The following is a 25,547-nucleotide window of genomic DNA, read 5'->3' as shown; positions in this document are numbered from 1 at the left end:
GTTCCTTGGAGACTTGAGATTATAAATTAAACTCTGACCTTTGAAACATTTTACCCACAGCTACATGAAATCCTAAGAGAACAAGCATACAGGCCCTTACAAAGTAAACAGAGATGTCGCATTCCCACTGTCACATAACTTGCACAACTGCAACACTCGCCAGCCTGGTCCACATATGCACATGTAAGGCATAAACAGGCAAAGCTCTAGGCGCACACATGTGTCTGCTCAAGAAAGGGAATCCTTTGAGGCACAGCACTAGACCTTGCTAGCAAATGGAGGGTATCTGCACTTGGAAAATACCAAATGCTTCCTGGCAGCACAATCTGAAAGCCCTTGAGAACTACAGTAAGGAGCTATTCCTATCTTTGTTCTATTGAGGGGGAAACAAAGGAAGTGAGAGATTCAGAAATAGAGAGAAGGTCAAGGAGGAAGCGTGTGACAGAGGAAGGAGCTGCATTTGCCTTTATAACTCCAGGACAAGATTCCTCACCATAGGCTGGTTCTCCCATTGACTTCACTGGATGGGAATGAAGCCAGCACCAAGTACTCTGTAAATCCCATCATGAATGCTTCCTTCATTTCCATGTTTTAATAGCATTAGCATTTGATGAAGTCGTACTTGCTGCAGCCAAAAAAAAAAAACCAACAAAAAACCAAACCCAAACCCACCCACACTCTTTGAAGTAGAAATGAAATGCTTCATTAATTCAAAAATTGTTGAGATTGCAAATCAGGAACAGAACAGTACAGGTCTAGAGGCAAGACAACTAATAATTCATGACCAAAATGCTATGTTTATGCAACACTAAGGATGATATTTTAATTGCTTATTATTCTAATTGATTTCATTCAGTTGTTATGGCAACTTTTGCATTTTAGTGTATGCACTACACCAGACACACGATTAAGCCATGAAGTAAGGCTAGGTGACACACCACAGCTGTGACATGTACTATAAGGAATACTGATTATCTGCTCATATACGAGATCAGAGTTAGAGCTAGCACCTTTTAGACTAAGGTTTTATTTATTATTATATGCAGTTTCTCTCACTTACCTGCACCACTATTCTTGGTTTATACTACTTGGTACTCTGCTTGAGGAAAACCAGGGGCCATTTTGTGAAAAAGCTAGTTAGTAGCAGCAGTTTTGTCAGCACATATGTTTGATATTATCTCATCTATATTCTAACTCTTTTCCAGAACAGCTTTTACACAACAGAAATCCAGAGAAAGAAGTCAAAACCTGACAGTTGAGATCCAAAGTCCAAACCATGCCTTCTGCTGTTTAGAAGTCGGTATGCAGTTTGGTTAAACAAGAACACCCAGCAAAGGCTTTGCTCAGCTGGACACATCCACTCATGTTTTTCTCTCCTGTCCAGTCTCTCTCCAGTGACAGTGGATGGCTCATGTTTCAACACATCCATTAACTTGTGCACAGCAGAACAGATCTTGCTCTCTAAGTATGCATGCTAGCAAAGCGTATTCTGCTGGTCCTTGGAGTACACCTTTAAAATCTCTTGTGAGTAATCTGTCTCGCATGCATCAAGTTTTTAGGGAGCTGAAAAGAGCAGCTGAGAATTAAATGTTTAGAAATGCAAAGACTGACATTTTCCCTCATTAAAGGAGCTATGCAATGTCCATTAAACCGGAAACTGCAGAAGCTGGTTTCTGACTTTGAATATTGCCCCAGTTATCTACCAGTTCACCATTCATTTGGCTTCAAAGCCCTGACAGCTACCTGTTACCATGAAAACCTTATGAAACCAAGCAGCGAAGTTTCCTGTTTAAAAGTCCATTATCATTAATTATGGAATAACGATTCACGAGGAACTGAAGTGGTTCCAGTACTGATCCCTTGTGGCCCAGTTCAGCCACAGGAGAGCAGGTGAGTGGAATGGTAACATCTCCAAATCCTCTCAGAAAAGCTCATCTACACCCACGTGAACCTTCAGCTCTACATTTATATCTCTCACATGCTCTTTCACAAAGGCACAGGGAATAACGTCCCATAGCTCATCCAAAACTGTACAGCTGTCCCAGAGGATGTCTACCCCATTGAAACATTCCTTTTCATCCCCCCTCAGTCCCTGCCCAAACCAGTCTTACTAACAAGGCAGTTATGAAAATGAGCATGTACTTAAGCTCTTAAGACTGCAAAAGTTCAAAGTTTCACCTTGTAGTATAAGAAAGCCCAAAAGAGCATTTAAAAACCACGCATACCTCCGCTTTAAAAAAAAAAAAAATTAAGCCAACCACCAAAAGCCCATTCTTTGAACAAAGGCAAGTGAACCTCCTTTGAGGGATACACAGCTATCAGACCTGGCAAAATCAAAGTTGAGCCTAAATTATCAAACCACAGAAGTAAACCTGACAATGCTTCTGCGAGCAGATTTTTTTTCATGCTGGGACAAACTTCAAAGGGGCTGAATGGTACACCTCAAGCTCTATTAAACAGACTAATTCCACAAGCTGTTAGTAAACCTAGGGACATTGCCCATGGCTTCCTACCTTTGTTAACAGCCCACCTACACAGTTGCTATGCTGGAGTGATTCGAGTAGGCATCTTTGAAGTAGAAGCTGAACACAGAACATGAAAGTTACTGCACCAACAAAGTGATCACAATGGACAGCAAGAAAGCCATTGCTCTTAAAGTACTACAGCACCTTTCAAAGGCAAACAGTTCCACTCTATAACTGAGTTTCTGGGGTACATGAGTTATTCTAGAAGCAAATTTTGTAGAGAACACTTGGTGATACCATGTGCCCCTCCCAAAACAGTTGTGGGAAGCCTTGTAGTGTGCTCCTGTATTTAAAAAAAAAGTAGCTACAAAAGCTATAAAGAAAAAAGTAATTGCAATTAAATTTTGTTTCAACAGTCCCAGTGGCCATGTTCTTCTCAAACATGCTCCCTTCCAATGAATGGCAGTGCTCACTGTTGGCCTCACAGCACCCTATTCATTCCCAGCTTTCTAGGAGTAGGAACATGTTTCCAGCAAGAACAATTTGTAGCCCCTAACTTCTTAGCTTTTGCAACACAGGCACCATTTGGAAATACTCTGACAAGATGGACAGGAGGAGACTGAAATGAAACAAGTTTGCCTTTGATGAAATATCATAGGCATTTATGGGTTGCCAAGATGTAGACATATCCCAAGCCTGGCTTTCATTCAGAAGATTAGGAACAGCATTACCACAATTCCAAGGCTGGAGTACCTCTCCTATGAAGATAGGCTGAGACCACTGGGCTTGCTCAGCCTGGACAAGAGAAGGCTCAAGGAAGACATTGCAGCAGCTTCCAGTGCCTAAAGACACTGAAAAAATCAAGAAATCTGGAGAGGGACTTCTGAAAAGCACCTGTAGGGACAGGGCAAGGGGGAATGGTTTTAAACTGAAGCAGGGGAGATTTAGAGTGGATATTAGGAAGAAGTTATTCCCTGTGAGGGCGGTGAGGCACTGCCACAGGTTGCCCAGAGAATCTGTGGCTGCCCCATCCCTGGAAGTGTTCAAGGCCAGGTTGGATGGGACTTGGAGCAGCCTTGTCTACTGGAAAGTGTCCCCGCCTGTGGCAGGGGGTTGGAATTAGATGAGCTTTAAGGTGCCTTCTGACCCAAACCAGCCTGTGACAAACCCTACTGTTACACCTGCAGTGACCCCACTCTCCATCACTAGTGGGAGCTCCCACTTGCCAGATGTGCAATCAGTCCAACAGCAGCTGGGGGATAAGCAGATACCTCGCACACAAGCTTCTAAACCTGACAGGAGCAACACCAAGTAGTGCTGCTTGCTAGTCATCCAGTAGTAAGACATGCAGAAATTTCCCCTTTGCAAACTGCTTATCAGGACTTCTGGGGAGCCTGTCACACAGCTGCAATACCATACAAGCTAGACAAAAGAAAAAGCAAGACAAAAGCTTTTAGTAACCAGCCATAACTCAGGATAATTAACAAATACAGCACTTGGTTTATTTTTGTTCTCAACTGAAACAAGACTCAGGAGGTTTGTTACCTGCAACCAAAGTACTCCATTTGAGAAGTGAGCTTCCAGGCATAGGACTTGCAGTAACAAGTCTGCAGATGTACAGTATTTGTAACATAGAGAGTACACAATAAATTACTATGTACATGCAACATACCTATAAAAAGTTACATACAATGTAAAAAAATACAGTATTTTCTGCTCATTTGTTTTAAATTTTTTTCTGTACATTTTGTAATTTACATTTTTATATACATTTTTGTAAACTTTTTCATATTTTTATGAAATTGAAATCACATAACAGTTATGAACTCACAGCACTGAACTTACCTTTCTACAAGAAGGCTTGCACCTACCAGCTTTTAGCTTGTTTGCTCCTTCATTTCTACTTTGGCACCAACACACTTCACACCATTGTTCTGAGCTACTTAGTCTCCTTGCTACCTAGCTGTGTTCTCAGTATGAAGAAACCAATCTTACTTCAATTTGTGCTTTAATAAAGCAAGGTCTGAAAACAACCCATTACATTAACTACTTCATCAACATCACATTTACCTGATATTACTGCATATCAACTTTTCCTGCACTAACTGCCTTATATAAGCATGCAAACAAGTCTGATGATGACTCAGTAACATGAATATACTGAAAAACAACTACAAGGGTTAAATATTTAAAGGAATGTAGACTTACCAAGATTTACCATGTTAATAAGTCTAACCTAGTAGTATGGACTGACATGTTAACAGTTAGCATTTTAAAACACAGTGAAATTAACAAAGTGAATTTCAGTGTAAAAACCATCTGTATTAAAGAAAATATGAAACTATTCCCAGCCACATACTTGATACTATCCTTCAGTGAAACCTAGCATTAACTGGAAACATCATTCTTGCCTGTTGGGAAACAGGAATTTCTCAAGTTTACAAAAGCAAGCTTAAAAAAAAAATCTGCTTCGAGTACAAAAGATCCTGCTGAAAAGGTGCACAGCATGTCAAGTCTTAAAGCACTTTCAGCATTTGACAGTAAATCATTTCAGTCTGGTATTACCCATACATCTCATTCCACATAACCTACTCAGTATTCTGGGATTAGAACAAGCTGGGTAAGAGTGAAGATGCCCTCAAGAGGACTCTCACCCAACCTCCTGGCTCAAAGAAGGGTCAACACTGAATTCAAATCAAGCTTGGGATTGCACCAGTGCTGAATCCTGCGCACTCCCCAGGACAGACTGCACAGCCTCTCCTGGTCCACGTCCATGTTTAACTGACCCCATGGAGCAAACTCCTTCCATGAGGAGAGAACCGCATATTTTAATGAAAGCCTCTCATTCTTGCTCCATACTTCTCAGCCAAGACCCTGAAATAATCTCCTCCTCCTCCACAAACTTCTCTTTGATACCAAAAGCCTGCTGTTCAGTCCCATTTCCATCCCCCAAGTCCATTTTGCCAGGCTGAACAAGCTAATTTTGCTTAGCCTCTCTTCACAGGTCCTGCGCCCCACATCACTTACCCATCCTGGCAGCTCCCTGTTGAACTTGTGCAAGTTGATCAACATCTTGAGCCCCAAACTGGACACTGTTCCAAATGAGAATGCCATGTAAAGGGAGGAAAAAACCCCTACTTCCCTCAATCTACTAGCTACATTCCTGTTAACATAGCTCAGTATGCTGTCAGCCTCCATTACCGTTTGTGCGTTTAGCTGCTAAGCATTTTCGACCAACAGATACAGAACTACATTTATGCTTAGTGACAACAGAACTATACATGAACTTTTTTGCCGAACTGGGAACCTGAATGGGATTTTTTTGCCTTCCTTAAAATTACAACAACAAAAAAAACAAGGCGTTTACATACCACAGCAATTCTTGCCTTAATACAGTTTACACATTACCACCTCACTTATTATTGCCAAAACACTCTATGGTGCATTTAAAAGTTCAACCTAATACAATCAAGATTTGATGCTACGAATGACAGCTAAGAGCTTGCCATTTTGTTTTAGGTTCGAGTTTGAAGAAGAAGGTGCCTTCCAGATCACTCGGAGGAGAACTGCTAAGGATTTCTTCTCCACTGCTCATATCTTCAGAGGAGTCTTCGCTACCAGAAGAGGAAAAAAAGTAATTCAAACAAAGCACAGCCCTTTCAAAAGGGCACAGTACTCCTCAACCCTGCATTTTTTTGCATGCTTTTCTGTTCCTAGTTTAACAGCCCAGGTCTACATGCTTCTTAGCACTAAAGTTTAAATCATAAGTAGGTAATTCTTCTAATGCCAAAAATATCCTACCAACCAAGCAGCCAGCAGTCAAGATATAAAATATAAATTTTAGAAGGCTTGTATTCTTTGTAATCATCCCTGTCTTAATAATGCTTCTTCCCCCCATCCTGCAAAGCACTTACAGTCCCCCCACTCCCTTCTCTCTCCCCCCACCCTCTTTTTAAGGTGTATTTTCAGTCCATCAGTATTTTCAAAACTGGCCTTTTCTCACCCAAACAGTAGTAAATGAGCTTAGTTACACAGAGTTGCCATTAACATTTCCAGAAAAGGAGAATTCCCAACAAATTAGCCCTGGTATAAGTTTTACCAACCTCTCACTTTCATTGAGACATCCACCCTCTGGTATTGTTGGCAACTCTGGAACACTGTAGTAACTGTTTTGTAGATTCTGGGCTGTACGTCTAGAAACAATCCAAACTAGCTTCTTATGATCAGGCTTGCAACACTCAGGAGAGGAATAATCTGCTAGGCATTTTGAGACCAGCTCCCTCCAATAAAGTAGGTCACTGTCACTTATCTGAAAAGCAAAAAGAGAACCTATTTTGTCTGTTACACACAGGCTCTAACGTTAACCCCTTCCTCCATTTTGCCTTTTTGGAAAGTACTTGAAAGTATCAGTCAAGATCAAGAGTGGCAAGTCGAAGTTGTGCTGTTTTTAAAGTGAACTCCTCTACACTGCCTAGAAATGTTTACATTGACACTCAAATTGACAGTTTTGCTGCCAGTTGCTGTTAACATTTTAATTATCACTTCCAAAGAAACAATGAAACAGACATTAGGCCCTTTAAAAATTGAATAATCTCGTGCTTTAAGGAACTACTTCCACCTCTCAAGAAACTGGGTTTCAATTTGACTATAAGAGTGAAAAGCATGTTCTAGATCACAAACTAATCCAGCATCCAGCTAGAAGCTATAAATCCTATGTTAGTTACTCAGGCAAAAAGATGCCTGAATGCAAAAGATGCAAAAGATTAGTTATACAGCCCAGCAGTCACTGTAGTCCTACAAACCTATTTGAAGTTTCTTTACAATGAACAGCTAGAACTGTACAAGTTAATCAGTTTCTTGTTAAAGCCTGTGTAAGCATTAAGTCAGCATTTCTTCTGAGTTTATATATTTAAGCTATTTTTTTTAAACCATAACCTTTCTGCTTGCTAGGCAGCTGACAAGATGTTCCAGTACAAAATGACTACCTGACTTCATTCTCTAAGCGGGGGGGGGTGTGGGGGGGGTGTGTTGCATTTGGCATTCTACCAATGAAAACATGTTAGTTACAAGAATTGCACAGATGCTTAAAGACCCATTTCATTGCTTATTTCAGCTGGTGCCAAACAGTACCTGTAAAGACTGCACACTGACAGTAAGGGTCCCTTTAATGTAACATCATACATCATTAATCACACCAGTCCCAAAAACTGCAAAAACAATCCATGGGAAATATTTACCTTAGAATGCTTTTGAACACGCAGAAGGATCTCAAACAGCTCAACAGATTTGAGAGTCTGAACTTCTAGAGTGAGAAGGCACAAGGCCAAGACAGATGGCTAGAAGGACAAAAAAAAAAAAACACATAAAAAACCAACATTCAACCTAATATGAATCAAAACCTACTCAAAAGTCAAAGAAAGCTACTTCCACTTACTTTTGCTTTAGAAAAGACTAGACGACAGTTGCAAGCTTTTAGCTGTGCTTCCAATTTGTCGAGATTCAATACTTCTTTCCTGTAAAACACCCAAGAGAAGCAGCATGTGTGTCAACAAGCATTTACTTGTCAGGAAGCAAAAACTAAGGAGCTGCCTCCACTACAGCCAAGGCCATAGCATTTAAGAGGCAGTGAAAAAGAGCTTCGCAAACTTACAGACCACCACCAGTGTGCAACTCAACTCACCTTTCTGAGGTATGACAGAGTACAATAGTATGGTACAAGTGCAAGAAGGTTAAGGCAGTAGTAGCTTTAAATTCAAAGTGCAACTTTTCTGAAATTATCTTTTCCATCCGTTTCAGGTCAGACACAGTGCATTTACATTGACTGATCCGGATGATCTCATGAGCAGATGGAATATTGCATTCCTCTTCGACTACTCGGGCAGCCAGCTGGAAACAACAAACTCCAATGCAAGATAAATGCTTTGGTTTCACCTAAAAATAAGAGGAAGCACTATGAATACCTCCCCCCCTTAAACACCACGCTTATCTAACAGCAATATCAACAGATCACCCAGCATAGGTGAGCTGTTTTGTACATTCAAAGTTCAATAGAAAGATGCGCTTATCTCAGCTAGACCTGATGTAAGCCAACTCACAGACCTTGCCTACTCATAACTAGTTTCATCACTTCAGTTTCAGCCAAACACAGCTGACGGAGCAAATAAAGGAGTATCAATATGACATAGCTATGTCAGAGGAAACGAGTTCGACAGCAGAGAACCCTCAACTGGAATTGTTCCACAGCACTATACATTGAATAGACTGCAGTGAGAACTGTAATACCTGGCTTCTCCAAACGGCAGTGCTCACTCACCCTCACTTAAAGCCAATACAAACCCAGCCTGAGCCTGTTCCAGGCAGTCCCATCTCCAAGGATTCGTTCCTACCTCTACTGTTCTCCCCCATATACCAGCATACTGTTTTGTGTAACCTCAGTCAGACCAAAGAACTGATTCAACTTTGTTTTTTCTGCCAATTTCATAATGGGGAACCAGTTTAGGTTCAAGCTATCTGCCATAGAGCAGCACAAAAACATCCATGGAATGATCATTCGGCATTATTTCCAGTCCTAAGCTAAGCTTCAACACAGTCCCTAGAAACAGTCTGTAACACAAATGGTTTTGCTCCTTCTTAGTTCCTCCTTGCTTAGACTTCTACATTTACATGGTGAAAGCTACAGAGGAAATAAACAATGCTACTATTTGCCTTTGTTGGTAAGAACAGTACTCAACATCAGGTTTTCCAAAGGAGGACTTCAGTAATGTTGCTAGCACAGAATGTGCGAACAGCCACAGTTGCATCCTAGATCACAACCCTGCCCTTCTTGTCAGATCAGGAAGTTCACAGGAAGCTCACATACTCCCTCCCAGCTGACACTGTATCAGGTCCTCTCCCCCCACAATACCTTCATAAGAGCCAAGAATCTATCCAGAATATTCACAGCCAAAACAAACGTTTCAGTTGCAAAACCAAAGAAGTTGGTCAAACTCCAAAGATCTTCCACCTTGGCATTCCTTTGTCTCGGACACAGAGTATTTTCATTCTGTCACAAGAAAAGCCAAGTCAAAATTACTTGGTTGCAGCAGTGATGACTGCGACCACTCACTCCCTAAGCCATCTCTTATTTAGATCAAACAGATGCAATTCTTCCATCCTTAAATACCTAATTTCTCTTAAACTTAGATATTTGAGACTTAAAACACATCCAGTTATAAGGATTTCAGCCACGTCTTAAGTCTCAAGAGTGCAAAACCCAGCAAAATCACATTTCCAAGTATGCATTTGTTATTCTAAGACAACAGTTACCAAGTGCATGAATCCACAGTGAGTCCTGACCTTATGGAAATAGATGACAAAACTCAGCTTATTCTCCTCTCTGCTTGCATGTCAACATTTAAACAAGTAAAGATCTGCTTTCAAAACAAACACGAAGACTGATTTCAGAGACTTACTTTGTTAAACATTTCCAAAAAACACTCAAGCATCTGCAGGAATGTGAGCCTTCCCTAAACTCAGTAAGGAACTCTGGTCATTAATGTGGAAGTATCTATACTTTTATTTTCTGCTTCTGAGTACCTGAGCTTTTTTTAGGTTCGTTTCCCTAGATCTTGCTAATGAAAAGCCAGTTACTTCACCATTTCCAAGTTCCCTACTTGACATCTCACCTTTCCTGCAGTGGTACAACACAGTGGTATAAAAAGCTCCCGAAATGAAAATAACACATTTCTGTGGCTTCCACTTGAAAATTTATCAATAAATGTTAAATACCTAAATATCTTGCTTGCCTTTCAAGTCAGAGTTTTCTGATGATGTAGTCTATGTTAATAACCCCAGATTAAGACAATTAAAAGGCAAGTGGCATTTATAGAATTAACTTATCCAAGTTAACGCATGCCTCTCTTGTAGCTCAGAGTTTATTTATTTAAAACACATATTTCCTGCCCTGAGGAGGCTGCCTCCACCCACCCTGCCCAGCTCCTCACCCCACCCCTCACCTCGGCAGCGCACTCGATGAGGCTGAGCCCCTTCTCTCGAGGCTGAAACCGCCTCTCCTGCTCCAGGTGGAGGTTCAGCTGCTTGAAAAGCCACAGCGCCTCTCTGCTCATCTTCTCCCCCGCCTCCGGATCCTTTACCTTCACGGCAGACAACAGCTGTCGTCAACAGCTGGTAGCCCACCTCCCCACTCTCCCCCGCCAAAGGGAGCCTCCCCACCGGGGAGGCCCACAGCAGCGGGGAGACGAACAAAAGGACCAGCCCGGCCCTACCGCCACACTCACCCGGGGCGGTGGTAAGAGGGCACCGGGCCCTCCCCGCGGCCCTCACGGCTGGCTTCCTCCGCTGCCGGGAGGGGGAGGCGAGCCCGGCTCCCGTCACCGCACCGACTCGGGTCGTCCCCGCCGCTGGCCCCGCATCCAAGCGGAGTCACGACGCTTCCCAAGGGAACAACACCATCCCCTATCCACAACCACTGCCCCAACCCCGCATCAAAATGGAGGAGGCGGGACCCCGCCCCCTTGTTTTTGTCCTGGCGGCTCGCAGATGGCCCCGCGCGGAGCGCTCTCTGAGAGGCCCGCCCAAGTGAGCCGCCGCCAGGAAGTAAAATAGTCCGCTCGCAGCCTCTCCCCCTAGGCTTGCTCAGAGAGGACCCGGAGGACCAGAGAACATCGGAAATATCCAGCAGCCCTCCCTCTCCATGAGAAGCGAAGCGAGAAGGCCCTCCTCCAGTGGGAGTGCTAAATCTCGGCGGAGGAAGAAAGAGATAAACATATCACGCCTTTAAAGGGACTGAGCGCGGCACCCGTTTTAAAAAGTCCGCCCAAACCCTTCCCCGTTCTGATTGGTCCGCGGGATGCCCTGTCGCTGATTGGCCGGCAGAGCGGCTTCGCCCCGCCCCTTTCCCACCCGCCCGGGGTGTGTTGTTTACCGGCCGCGATTGGCAGCCGACTGAGGTTGAGTCTCTTCGGATTGGTCGGCTCTGCCCCGCCTACAGCTCCGGGCCTTAGCGACCCTGACAGAGCAGGGCTGGGGGGTTGGGAGGTGGTGTGAGGGGTGTGTGTAACGGCCGGGGCCCGACTGAAGCCTGGCGCCTCTGCGATGTCCGCCGGTGGGCCGTCTGCCAGAGGAGCCGCCGTCAAACACCTCCCGGCCGTCCGCACGGCTCCCCTGCGCTGTAATAAAGGATAACGGCAAAACGAGCTGCTGTCCCGGGGGCTGGGGGAGTTGACCTGAGGTAGCTCTGCTCCTGGGTGTGTCTCTGCGGGACACTTCCCATTCTGTTTCTATAAGGTTCAAAAACCCTGTCTGGATTTAAAAGCTCTCCTTCAAGCCAAGAGTTTTATTTACAGTCTGGTGTTTCCGTAGTGTTTAGGATATTTGCTTCTAAGCTTCTCTGTAATTGCAGTCCGTTCGTGTGGAGTGTGAGTCCAAGGTCTGACGCTTCAGGTAAAAGCTCCTAGGCGAATGGCTGGCAGCTGTGCCTATCAACCAGTCGGAGGCTGTATCAGAGGGCTTCTCAAGCTTACCAAGGCCCTAACGATGAGATAAAACAGGATCTCGCAAAATAAATCATCGTCTGGAGGATTTGCGTGGCTGTTTCAATGCATTCCATGATCTGTTTTCTGTGGACAAACACAAAGGAACAAATGTTACAGGACAAAACTAATGAAACCACAGAGACTCGTGATGTGTATACACTGGAGACAAAAGTCTGTGATGGCGACTCAAGCAGATTAGCATTCAGTTTGATCTAATGAGGTTCTGCAGTTTCAATAAACAGAAAATGTTTATTAAATGTTGTGGCCTGGAAAAATAAGCCGCCTTCTCTACAAAACAGTCAGCAATGTTGCTATGCCAGTCTCTATTTCTAGGCACGGTTCCTGTCTGCAATGCCAGTGATAACAGCCAACAATTTCCTGAAGTTTATTTTGATGACAAGCGCTCTTAAATTCCCATAAATAAGCACAACTATTCCTTGGGATATTCCTGACACAGGCCAGCAGTCCTGTAGCTGGGCTGTGATATATCAGATGTATCTGAGCCCCCTTAAACACAGCATCCCCGTGAGGGAGATGAACTGGCATGCCAACCAATTTTTTTATTTATTTTTTTTTTTTTATAAAAGTAGTTTTAGGCCCTGAAGTACAAGGTGTGGATCTGCTGCAGTCTGAACAACGATTACTGTTAATGGAGCTGACTTCAAATTGATTCCTTGCCACAGCATCATCTGGGTGATGTTCACAGTATGAGGCTTAGAGCTCCAGTCTCTCTGTTTTTTTTCCTTCCACATTCTGAAGTGTATCTTGCCATCCCAGAGGTGGAGTATGGATGTTCTTCCTCCTCTGACTGCTGTATTGAGCCACATAGTGGAACATTTGTTTCAGTTTACCTAAAAGGCAAAAAAAGGTTCATTTTGTAAACACACACAGCACAATGCTAAAAATGTCAATGCAGATTTCTACATCAACACAGACATTCCTTTCCTTTTACTGATTTCAACCTAATAGAATACTTCAAAAATATCATTCATATAGTTTGAGGAGGTGAAATCTGTTATAAGAGCATGGACTCAACAATCTTGCAACAGAAGGGCTCATTTACAACATTTAGGAGAGAAGGATCCCTGCTGCATCTTTGCTCGTGTGCAATTCACTGAGTTTTTGCAAAGAGCTGAGGAGGATCAAGGAAAAAGCAAACCCCCAAAGCCCAGGGATCCTTGCTGTAAGCACTGCATTATCAGCTTTGGGATTATAAACAGGGAAAATGAGTCTGCTCCCAATGCTGTCTGGACCTGGCAGAACAATCAAGTGTTGTGGACAAAGGAGGAGCTGTGGTAAGGCCTAGAAATAAAATCTGGTTTGGTTTTGTTTGTTTGGGTTTGGGGTTTTTACTTATACAGGGAATAATTTTCTTTCAATGTGGCATTTATTTGTGATTGAGGGAAGTGTGTACATGGGGAGAAAAATGAGAAGTGTTTCCAGTATAATGAGGGAAGATGGTGTGCTGTGCTTTACAGAACAGCAGTTCCATCATGACATTCTTTCGGACCTAAAGATGCAGTAAGTGAAAATTCAGTTGTACTTTCCTTAGCTACAGATGCTGTAGCACTCAAACAGCCTTTGAGAGGGGAATTCCTGAGTTACACTGAACCATAAGGCTGATGGGAAACAGCAGCAAAAAAAGGAATTAAAACTGGAGGAAACTCCATCTGAAATATTTTGGGATCCTAATAACTGAAGTCTTAACCTCTGCAAAACAACTTTTAAACTAAAGAAAAGATATTTCTTGTGATGTGAGACATTCCAATGCCATCAAAATAAATAGGTATTATTTTATATGTCCTTGCTAAACTGTCTTCCAGTATCGATTGGCAGAATATGTCCTGGCATGTCTGCCCAGCAATTCACTGGGAATAGTTATGGATGGGTAAAAGCTGTGTATTGACCAGCAGGTGATGATATTAGACACGTTAATTTTGCCTTGTGGCATGTGGATTTCCAAACTGAAATAGGATTACAAACCTTCATGATTAAGGGACAGGTGGCAGTTAACACTCTAGACACAAGCAGCCATCCCACTCAGCAACTGGACACCCAGGTAAGAACAACAGGGATCAGTTAGAACAATCGTTTCCTTGAACTGTTTAACCAAAGAGCTCCACGAGCTTTATAACCATTAATTAATCCAAGTACCCTGCTGCTATCACATTATCCTGGCATGGGGGACAACAGCACCAGGAGAGCTGCAGTGCTGAAAAGTGGGAGGCAGAAGTCAGAGAGTTGTGACTACTTCTCTCCCCATAAGACTAAGCTGTTGCTATGTGATGATTAGGGACACCACACCTGATGCTAGGGGAAGAAAACGTGTCTGGTTTTGCCAACATCCTTGTTTTCTGCAGTGATGGAAGAGACAACAGCTCATGGCATGAATTACCATTTTCTTCAAACATCATTCAAGCTCATTTGAGAATATGGGTGAAGTATCAAACACCAAGAGAGCCCACATTAAATGAGATTTGCCCTAGGATCCTTTTGCCCTTGAGAGCTGCTTATTCTTTTGTAACTCCTTAAAAGGTATCACACGGGGGGGGGGGGGGGGGGAATCTCTGTGTTAATTAAATTGGATGATTTGACAGTTGGGGTTTTTCTGTTTCACTGAAGGGAGTAAAAGTAGGTTCTTTAAGTAAAATGACCTTAGTTTGTACATTTTGATTTTATACAGAGATATACCTATTAGAAAGGCTATGTAAGTATGTATATATATATGCACACACATGTGTATCTGGGAAATATTTTGCAGACTGTGTTCCTTTTTCAAGCAGTGGGACCAGTGCCTGATGTTAAAAGCTATCCAAACTGAAACCTTTGCTGAGGCTTCTCTTCACCAGGCCCTCTGTGAGGGGACAAATCTGGAAGATGAAATGATTCATAAATCTGCAGAATTTAAACCTTGTTCTCCTGAGAGAGGCCCCTAAAGGAGAGTGGCATTTGATCCTCTAGTAGGAGTAGGCGTAAGAGTTCCTCACAGGTACAGTGCCTGTCCTCAGTATGGAGGAGTATAATTTCACACTTCTCACCTTGTACTCATGGAAGTGGGTCAAGTTCAGAATCCATAAACAGATGAATTTATTGCAATTTATGACATGCTTCCTAAAAGACAGAAGGAGAACAAGGCTTGTTGATCAAGGGTTAATGTAAACAGGAAGTTGGTGTTGAGGGAAAAGGTTAATTTGCAACAGAACAAATGTCAAGGTCAGCAATGACAGCACCTGTGTGTCTGTCTCAGTGGCCACATCTCCAGTTTAAAATAGCTGTTCAAATTGGGAAGGGAAGGTGCAGAAAAAAGAAACTCAGGAAACTTAGCAGAACATATTTTGAGCCGACAAGAGCCAAACACAGATCAATGGAAACTTCATCAGTTTGGGACAGACTGCAATACACATACCTTGTTTACTGGAAAAAAAAAAAAAAAAAGAAAGAAGCAGCTACCATATTTTTATCTTTACATCAATGTAAGTGTCCCTCTACCAGCACAGCTGCATCAAAGTCCTGGGACAAGAGGAAGTGCATCTGTTTAACTTAAATGACAGAACTTCCTCCTCTAAAGAAGGCAAATGACAGCAAACCACCAAAGGAGCAACATGAGACTTCCAGCGGAGATGAAATGTCATTGCAAAGTGCTTGAGGGGACTACTTCATACCTCCATTTTCACTGCCTCAATTAATATTTGGTCTGTTTTCACCCCATTTATGCTCTTTTAATGCAGTCTTCTCAGCCCTACCCACTTCATCTGGTTTCATCAGAGATAATTTTGACATTAAACTGTCTCAGAAGGCATTTCTCAATGCCTCTGACAACAGAGAAACAAATTCCCCTCTGACAACAGAGAAACCTAACTTGTGGTTTGTAACATGAGGTTGCTAGAAGAGAGAGATCAAAAAGTCTACTGGACAACACATCTTTCCTAGAAAATGTTATTACTCCCTGTACAGTAGCTAGCATAAAACTTGTAAAATATAGCTAAGAACTCCATTACTTGATTTGTGAAGGAAATTCCAAGTCTTCCCTGAGAATCTTCACAGATGCAAAAGGATTTTGTTCCAGAAATAACACCATGAACAAGCCCCTGTCTATTATTTCATGGCCCTGAGTAGGCCCACATACAGTATGTCGGTAATCACATATATCCCCAAAACTGACAAATCACAATCCCCAAAACTGACAGAGCATGAGGAAATGGCTGGAGAGTGAATTTGGTGAGCCTGATTCTCTGCCTGTGTTTTCATGAAGACCCCTTTTCTAGACAGAGCTGAAGAGACTGAGTGGTGTTGAGGAGCTAACTGCCAAGCCTGCCAGCACAGTGTCCAACGTATTCTACTGCTGTAACATCATCAGATCTCATTTTGCAGGCCTTGACATGGCTCCAGCATGAGAAGAGAGAGAGGAAACCACACCCCACCAGTGCAAACCCCCATGGAAAGACATGGAAAGACATGGAGAAGGGGAAGGCATTGGTGGATGATTTTATCAGTGCCACGTCAAGAATACTGCAGTTTTGTTGCCCACAGGTTGTTGTTTCTCCACCTCATTCAAATTCCACTCTCCATGCAGTGAGAAAAGGAAAGAACCAGGAAAGGCTCCAAATCTGTGACACATTTCATAACTTGCTCACTGAATACAATTATTATTAATGATTTCTGTGCTGGGTGGGTTTAGGTGTCCTCTGTATTAGTCCTCTTGCAGCTCCTTTGTCAGCTGGCTCAGTCTCACTGGTTTCCATTATACCTACTGTTAGAAATTTATATTGCATCTTCAAGTCTATTACAATACTGCTTCCCATCTTTTTTTTTTGATAATAATATCAGATTAATATGTATTTTTTTTTGTAGGAAGATGTTGCAGGCAGCGTTGCCAATGGCAGCTGAAGATGTAGACTCAATTCTGATCCCACTGACATCTTCATGCAGTGAGGGTAACCTTTTAGAAGCCAAGAGAATTGCACCAAATGCCTGAGCAACATGCTTCAGTGCTTTTATGGCAATAATTTGCCTTCAGTGGAAGTTAAATTGTCTTGAAAGGAAGCTGTATGTTTCAATAACCTTGTGCTTTTCTAAGCATGACCACATAACTAGCAGTTTGCTTAAAGGTCTCCTTTAATAATAATTTGTTACTGGAAGGTGCATTTCATCCACTGTATATTTTTGTCACTTATTTCAAGTGGGTTCTTTTATTTAATTGACAAGATAATTCTAGGCAATGTTGCACTTAAGGCTTTTTAAAGTATATTTCTGAAAGGTAGTTGTGCATATTTTTCAGAAGGCATTTTCAAAATCATAGGGATTTTGCATAAATGGAATTTAAATTAGTCATTAAAAGTTAAACCAAGAAAAAAAGAGCAGTCACCTTTCTGACTGTAAAACCAGGCAGCTGTGGAGTAAAATGATTTTCTAGGAGGCATTCTGTTATGAGGACTGTGAATGGTTATTTTAAATTTATTTTCAGATTTAACAGGGTGCAAATCCGTTTTATATAATTTGGATTAAACACCAGGAGGCTAGAAGATCCTTTGCAGAAAGGATCCACACAAAAACAGGAAGATACTTCCATCTTGATTTCTGCTTTTTCATCATGCAATGCAATGCATTTATCATTATCATGAAAGAAAACAGGTAAAATGGCCAAGTATGGATGTTCTGTACCACAAAGATCATTCTGAGCTGCTGGGAGATGACATGACAGGTCACACGTGCAACTTAATGCCTCATCAGCTCTTAGCAGCAACCCTGCCTCAGGAGCAGTCAGTGACAAATTGCCAGCCAGCAATCAGATATCTCCCCTCCTCATTCCTCACCATGCTGCTCTGAATTCCTTACACACTCACTTTTCAGATTGAGTCTGAGTTCTTGAATACAACAGGTCATTACATTTCAGTAAGCACACCTTCTAATAACTCAAGCTTTAGTTGAAAGCCTCAAGAGATCAAAAATCCCTTAGTTATCTAACTTGCTGTGAACAAAATACATCTCTCTGTCCCTTCCTGGGTTTCTTAAGTTACCCTCTTTGTATGTCTTTTGCTAAAATTGAGTTCTCTGGGGCAATGCCTTTTCTGCTTTGCATAGGGTAACCATTATCTGTAAATAAGAAATCATGCCAACCTGTATATTCTTCCCTTTATCAGACTATACAAACACAGACTGTCACAAATTATCACAGATGGAAGGTTTTTTTCACAAGATTAATTGCTCTGTGCTAGCATGAACAGAGATGTACAAATTTCCATGCACAGTAGCACAGATGTTTTCCAAGGAACAGCTGCAGGAACATTTCCAGCATAGCTCTATCTTAAGCTACTATATCCAGGCACATTTCACTAACATAGTCCTGCTATTTGCCAGAAGAAATAATTTAGATGTACAGTCAGAAGGTAGCTTTGCCTGTCTGGAAATAGCTGGGTCTAACTCAAATGTTCAAACTGCCTAACCTCATCTGTAGGATCACGTATCACATAGTTCCCTAAATACTTACAGAGCATGCAGAAAATCCTCCAACACCTTGCCTAATCTGTGTCTGCTCTCCTACTGCTGTCACTGCAGTTGTGGCAAATCTCCCATCTCCTTCTGGGGAAGAAAAGCAAGGCCCCAGTAGCAAGGATCTGGAGCGAGGGCAGGAAACAGACAGATATATCCAGTTGAGGTGGCAGGTGATTTTTAGCTAGCAGGAATGGATGTCACTTCTGTAACATCCACAACCTTTCTTCTGTCCAAAAGAGCGTCAGCAAACATGATCCTGATCCACACAGAAAAGTGCAAGTCATGATATTACTGGGCAGCAAATTATCCATTTAAAAAGGCAGGTATACAAGTGGCTCAGAAACACCATGCATTTTTCATGTTTATAAACTCCTCCAATGCCGATACTCTTCAGGACATAAAATACACAATTGTAGATGAGGATGATGTCTACACTGAAGTATAACCACAGTCAGACAATTAATGTGAACTGCCTTTAAGTAGTCACATGGAGAAAAGAAATAAATTTCTAAGTTCTGGAAGGGAAAAATATATTAAATGTATTAAATGAGCCAGAGAGAATGAATTTTTGAGGTACTGTTATATGTTTCTCCTTTCCTGAAGATCATGATAAAATTGCTTTAGCCGAGCAGGTATGCTTAGGAGTACACAGCTGTTGTTGCCTTGATTTGCCTTGATTTACCTTGATGTCCATCTCCATGCACTTATCCATCGTCTTTGTTACATGCAAAGTGGAAAACTATTCAACCAAGCCCTGCTCTGGGAAGAAGTTTGGCTTAGAAAACCTTTGAAGGTCCCTTCCAACTTCAGTTATCCTTCAATTTTATGACTAAGTTAACACTTTTGCATTTATAATGCCCATTTACTTATTGATCTTGGACTGTGCCAGTAGGTAGTTTTCTGCTTCTCCTGTACTGATGTATTACCATTCAGTTTTGCTTCTAGCACTATTAGGCCACAAGAAATTATACTGTAATTCTGAAAGCAATTCAAGAAAACACATCTCTTCAAATCAAATTATACAAGATTTAAACTTAATGGCAGATTATGACTATTGAAAAGTTTTTTTAAATCTGGGCACCATTTTATCCTTTGGAAGGGCAGATCAAAAAGGTTTGGATGCAGACAGTTAAACTAAAAGGATTTTTTTTCCTATAGTAATTTGGAATCAGGCTTGCAGATCATAGACATGAAACAAAATTAAGGAGAAACGTGCATGAAATATTGCTATCAGCTAGCTGTTCCACCATATCATTCACACTGCCAATACTAAAAGTGTGAATGGGTAAAACTGGAAATTTTAAAACAGTAAATTTGGAAATGCTGCAAAGGTAAAATTGGAAATGCTGTAGATACATTCCTGTCTGCTGTTGGCCTTCTCACATCTTGCAACATGCGTGTCTCACTATTCATCTACTTCCTAGGAGGAAGGACTGATTTACAGGTGTGATCCCTAAGGTGAGTGACACAGTCTAGAGGTTTTACCAAGTTAAATGGAATAGATTTGAAAGAGATGAGAAGGTTTTCCAAATAGTAAAGCAAACCAGAGAAAATATCTGTTCTGGTTAAGAAAATCACATTGTGGGGCCATTTCTTTAGTAAAAATAAATCTGGTAAAAAAGGTTGATATAACACACACAGTTGTTCTTTCTGAATTAATCACCAACTGTTAAAGAGGTACTTCATTTGCTAAACATAAGCATGTATTTCGCTGTTCTGGTTGAAAGCAGAAACATGTCTTGGTGTTTCAAGAAGCTCTATGGTGGGAACAGATAGTAAGGGAATCTTCTTCAGCTCAGATACAAGGGTTTGTTTTCCTAGTAAGTAATTTCGATTCCTGCTGTTAGGAAGGAGTTGTGAGAGACTGACAGAAGGCAGTGTGGTAACAGCTATGAAGTCCGAAGAGGCCATGGAGATGTTAAACTGGATCTGGCATTCCTGTGATTCAGTTTACAATGATTTCTGCTGTCAACAGACTTCTTTTAACACACAGTCTGCGGACCTGCAATCAAAACCAGCTGGCTACATACCCTGCATGACAGGTGATAACTTCTGATAAGGGAGAGCACTAAAACTGACAATTGATTTAAAAGAGGCAGAACAGATTGCACAATTACACAATGTGTTGACTGTGCAGGCTATACGTAGCCATGGCTGCTGTCTCTGTTATCTTTTTTATTAAAAAATGGGTTTAGGTATCTCAGACACTTTGGGTGCAAGCTGTTTCATTGGTTGGTTTGTTTGGTTTTGTTTTGTTTTTTTTTCCAAAAGCTGACAAGTATTGGGACAGAGAATTTATGTTGCTTTTTTCCTCCCCTGTTTTGGAAAAAGTAAACCAAGGCAGAGTACTTTCGAAAGGGCGCTTGCTTAGGCTGTCTGACCAGCCAGATGCCTCTTCTTCTTCCATGCCAGGACAACAATTTAGGTTCAGTTTCATGCATGGAACAGCTGAATTCTGCTTGTGAAACTGAAGCCAGGGATGGTCTGTCCTGCTGCAGTGGAAATCTACATTTGAAGCTGAAAGAATTTAAGAAGCCTGCATCTAGTTTCTTTTTTTCCTTTACCACATATTTCAGGAACAGTAGATTTTAATTTTTTTTTCAAAGGTCAATTCTTCATGCCAGTAAGAGCAAGCATAGCTAATGTACTTAAAAGGTAGAACAGTCTTACCATTTATATGTACTGACTTTCACTCTATTTGGAAAATTATCATTATATTGATTGATTTATGGCACAGAAAGGGTAAGACTTGCAAAAATAATGAGTGATTTTGGACAGTTCAGTTTTCACAAAGGCCAAAGACAGTTCAATCATAGAATCCCAGACTAGTTTGGGTTGGAAGGGACCTTAAAGCTCATCTAATTCCAACTCCCTGCAGCAGGCAGGGACACCTTCCACTAGACCAGGCTTCTCTAAGCCCTGTCCAACCTGGCCTTGAACACTGCTTTCTGGGCAGCCACAGCTCCTCTGGGCAACCTGTGCCAGGGCCTCACCACTCTCACAGGGAAGAATTTATTCCTTATATCTAAGCTGAATCTCTCCTGTTTAAGTTTGAACTTAAAGGTCTTAAGTTCAAACCCATTTAATTTCTCTTTGAGAGTTCTGATATGCTGATGATTTTTATTTGATGCACACTTACTCCCAGAAAGCTGTGCAAAGCCTTGTCAGGTAATTTCAGCATCAACTGGGGTTTTTTTTAGGGTTTTCCTTATTTCCTTCTGCTGGTCTTCCCAGTGTTCCACAACAGTGTTTTGCAAAATGTGCCTCTAGAAAAAGAAAACAGAGTGTATCCTTGTTTGCAGAAACAAGGAGTTCCCTCAAAGAAGGGAAGTCTTTCCAAGCCCTGAGTAAGCCTCATTAGGGTATTTTTTTCAGTGCTATCAGCAGACATCTCTCTTCTCATTGCTTTCATGAGCACTCAGATACTTCTGTGAGGGTTTCCTCTATCTGCAGCCCAAGCTCAGCCTGCCCATGGATGATGCTTCAGGCCCTTCCTCTTTCATGATGAACATGACTTCTGATGAGAACTCTGCTGCCCACTGAATTTTACGCCGGAGATCAGTTTTGAATTTATTTTTAACATTTTATTTTGTTTATTCTTTAAACCAACATCAACATTGCCTTTTCTGGACTGGTCAAAACTTGCTTGCTATTTTAAAGATCCGAGGTTAGCAATAAATGTAGACAAGCTACATACTATAATGGTTGGAGTCAAAGCACAAACACAGGAGTAACAAAGACTTACTCTGCCACACTACACTATCCTCGACAAGCTGAAGCCAAACAGCATTATTATTAAAGATTTGCATGTCTCTAGCCCCTCAGGATTTCAAATGCTTTACAAAATGTTTTAATTTAGCCCCACAACCAACCTGACACAAGGGTAAATTTATCCTTGTTTTGAAGTTGCTGCCTACATACCTACGTGAACTCATTGAGCCTGCTTTCCTGTGCTGGTCTTCGTGTACACAGAAGTTGGGTGGGTATGAAAATTAGTATTCACCTTTGCATCTGTGGGTTTAACTGACTGGTCAAAAGTCACACAGTGAATAGCACTTAGGTCTCCAAAGCAGAACACAGAGCCAAACCACAAGAGCATCTGTTTTTCCCTCTGAAGGGTGTTTGAACAGCACAAACAGAAATGTCTGCTGCAAAGATCCATGTCCTTCCCTTTTCAACATCCTGGGATTTGGCTGTGAATCCTGTAGCATCTCTTCTTTCCCTCCACTCATCGGTAGAAAAATCAGGCATTGCATAAGCTGAGACACAGGTACTACACATGCCTTGCATGTGGGATTTTCTTGTTTCCACTAATGTGGATCTGTCTCTGGTCTAATATTTACTGGACTGCCACTTCTCTAGAGCCCAGCCTGTGTTAAGGCAGTGGCCAACTGCATGCTTTCACACTGTACTGGGAGCCAGGCTGGGACATGTTTCATTTTGCTGTAACCACAGCAACCCATATTGCTGCTGCACAGCTGGACCGTGAGTCCACTGTACCTGCTGTCTGTGACAACAGTTGTCCTGTCAAGTCTCTTTAAAATAGATAATGCTTCATTCCACACCCTCCCCCACCCCCTTTCCCCCCAGGATGAACAGGGGCTTCTCCCTGCTACCAAAGCATATTGCTTGCTCAGCACATGTGGTGTCTTCTCAGCATACGTACAACTGTGCTGCTACGTTGACCACTGGAAAGTCATTCCCAGACCTAGGCCACCTCCTTACAGAGGCCTGAGGTGGTCCTGGGAGACCTTGCCTCCTGCTGACCACCCTGCTAGGGCAACCTGCTCTGAGGTCTCGCCTGTGCCAGGTGACTTGCTCCTCAGCCCCCAGGATTTCCTTGAGGAGGAGTATCCATCCAGTAGCTGACTAGTTTATCATGCCTCTTTCAATTTAGCTGGGTGCCGCCCCAACTGTCCCTTCCTACTGTTACAGAGGACAAAGGACTGTAATCGTACCCATCCAGCTGAGGGCATGTTCAGCACAAGGTGAATAAAAGGAACTCTGTTGCAGTATGTTAGCACTAGGGGTTACTGCCAAGCCATCAGTTCCACAGTCTACTGGTCCGAGGATGTGCTGCACTGCCTCAGGCTCCCAGCGCTGACATGTGGAATGTTCTGGGAAGGGCCCTGATGGAAATCCCTCCAGCAAACAGAATACACAAGAAGTGCTGCAACTGCGGGAGCGGAACAGTCTTGGGACAGCACTAGTGAGACCTCCAGCAAGAATTTCCCAGCTAATTCCATCAGCTCAATTACCTTCATTGGTCACTGCCACAAACGACCAGTGGGGAGAACCGATTTTGGAAAACCTCAACAACTTTACAGACTTACTTAAACACGAGACCCAGCAGAATTAGAATGACACTGTGAAAGCTAGATAAAATTCCAGTGGGACTTGCCCTTCTTTGCAATTTCTTAGTTCTAAAAGACATATCCTATTTCAAGATAAAAAGGAAGAGAAATTGAAGGGAGCAGCACACCACAAGCTCAGATTCGAAAAGCAGTTCACCCTATGCATAGGGGAGTTTGGTTGCTGCAGAAAAATAGCTTTTCCTTTAAGTGTTATACGTGTGGCCTGAGAATTAATGAGAGAAAGGGTTAAAAAAGCTTATGGCACATGAAATTTTAGCAGACTGGTTCAGAGTTAATTTGTCAGGAAATAAATAGAAAAAAAAAAATCTATGCTCTCTCTATGCTTGATTTATGTCACCATGCTTATTATCTCTAGAGGAAATCCTCCTTTGTGTGCTGTCTGAACAGCTAATAACTACAGATACTGGAACGAGTTTAAAGAAAATGAGTTGCCTTTGCTCTGAACCTCTTTTATCTGTTAATTTCAACCTCTGGTGGTATAGCAAGGTTTTGCCACTCATCTTCGCAGTGCCAGGATTTTCATGCAAAGCATTTGTTCTGTTCCTGGTCTTTACTGCACAGCATTATAACACACCCCCATCTCCTTCCGGGAAAGAAAAGATTAAAAAAAAAACAACAAACAACCTTATATTACAAAAGATTTGAACGCTCACAAGTTTAGCTGTCCAGTTCTTAAGGTGAGAGAACAAAAGGAATAAATGGAGCTTTGAGAAGACATCTCGGTTTCCCTGGTACTTAAGGCCATCTGTGTCAGTGGAACTGACAGTGTGCCCTCTAGAAAGGAGAAGAAAAAAGATGGTGAATCAATCCCTCCTGCAGGCCTTTGTGCTGGGGAAAAGACTAATTAAACAAAGCAAGGGTAAATTCCTGTTTACATCTTGCACAGTGCTAAATAAGGCAACTCTAGAGGCGACAGGAAGCTGTTTCCTAGCAAACACAGGTCGGGAGACGCGGTACTGACATAAAAGCAGCGAGAACTTGACCCTTCACTGCGCGTCCGCACAAGATGTCTGGAAACAAAAGCCTTTGCTTAAAAGTGTTTTAAATGAAACCTTCAAGCTTTCACCTGCCTGCTGCCAGTGTCACTGAGGGGGGCGAATTTAAGCCTCCCTCGATAAGGGGCTGCTAGAAGGGTCAGACGGCTGTCCCGAGCCCTCAACTCCCGCTAGCAGGGTAAAGGGCTTTCGAGCCCGGCAATGACAGCGGCCACCAGCCCGGCACGGCCCCACCACACTGGCGCTCGGGGCTTGGGAGCCACTGGAATCTCCCCCGTGGAACCTTCTCAGCACCGTACGTGTACCGCAACCGATTCCCCAGCCGCGCAGGCGGACAGGGGCACAGCTTCTTGCGGTACTACCTCCGCCTGATCCTTCCGCCACTACCTCCGCGTGATCCTTCCGCCGGACGGTCCTAAAGAAGAAAGTCCCCCCTCCGCTTTCCTCCCGCCCCCTCTCCCCGTCCGCGGACGGCGGAGAACAGTGCATGGGGACTTTGGGATTCCGAACGGAGAGCAGCGGCATCGGGCGCCACCCTCCCGCCCAGTGGTGTTGAAGGCGGGAGGCGGGGATGGGCTGAGGGTAGGCGGTCTCGCCGGCCCTTCTTTCCTTCCCCTGCTCCCTCGGGAAGCGGCTGGCTGGGGGCTGCCTCTCGCTTCCCCCCCCTCCCCCCCCTTCCCTTTTAAT

At 42.7% G+C, this 25,547-nt stretch overlaps 1 protein-coding gene and 1 long non-coding RNA gene across 5 annotated transcripts; both read right to left on the bottom strand.

The window, feature by feature from the left end:
- Positions 1-3,945: 3,945 nt before the first annotated feature.
- On the bottom strand, positions 3,946-11,211 carry CCNG2 (cyclin G2). 3 transcript variants are annotated; one of them, XM_061442982.1, is made up of 8 exons: positions 10,742-11,211; positions 10,460-10,597; positions 9,370-9,507; positions 8,146-8,396; positions 7,900-7,978; positions 7,703-7,801; positions 6,565-6,774; positions 3,946-6,079 (listed from the first exon to the last, which is right to left on the bottom strand). In XM_061442982.1, exons 2-8 carry the CDS (start codon positions 10,568-10,570, stop codon positions 6,065-6,067), a joined length of 903 nt encoding a protein of 300 aa, XP_061298966.1. In that variant the 5' UTR covers positions 10,571-10,597; positions 10,742-11,211; the 3' UTR covers positions 3,946-6,064. The 3 variants fall into 3 exon arrangements, with proteins under 3 accessions (XP_061298966.1, XP_061298959.1, XP_061298972.1); XM_061442975.1 differs by having other exon boundaries at positions 6,569-6,774; positions 10,742-11,206; XM_061442988.1 differs by lacking the exon at positions 9,370-9,507 and having other exon boundaries at positions 6,569-6,774; positions 10,742-11,209.
- A 1,016-nt stretch (positions 11,212-12,227) lies between these two features.
- Positions 12,228-24,953, bottom strand: LOC133263247 (uncharacterized). 2 transcript variants are annotated; one of them, XR_009741457.1, is made up of 4 exons: positions 24,519-24,953; positions 18,486-18,746; positions 15,037-15,109; positions 12,228-12,849 (listed from the first exon to the last, which is right to left on the bottom strand). It is a non-coding gene; the product is annotated as an uncharacterized LOC133263247 (long non-coding RNA). The 2 variants fall into 2 exon arrangements; XR_009741456.1 differs by lacking the exon at positions 24,519-24,953 and having other exon boundaries at positions 18,486-19,162.
- Between the last annotated feature and the right edge of the window lie 594 nt (positions 24,954-25,547).

Source organism: Pezoporus flaviventris, unplaced genomic scaffold (genome assembly GCF_033815535.1).
Source record: "Pezoporus flaviventris isolate CSIRO_AGI_PZ_B2104156 unplaced genomic scaffold, CSIRO_AGI_Pfla_v1 ptg000002l, whole genome shotgun sequence".
NCBI classification, from domain to species: domain Eukaryota; kingdom Metazoa; phylum Chordata; class Aves; order Psittaciformes; family Psittacidae; genus Pezoporus; species Pezoporus flaviventris.
Note: the sequence above shows the minus strand (reverse complement) of the source record. Positions and strands in the feature narration are given on the sequence as shown.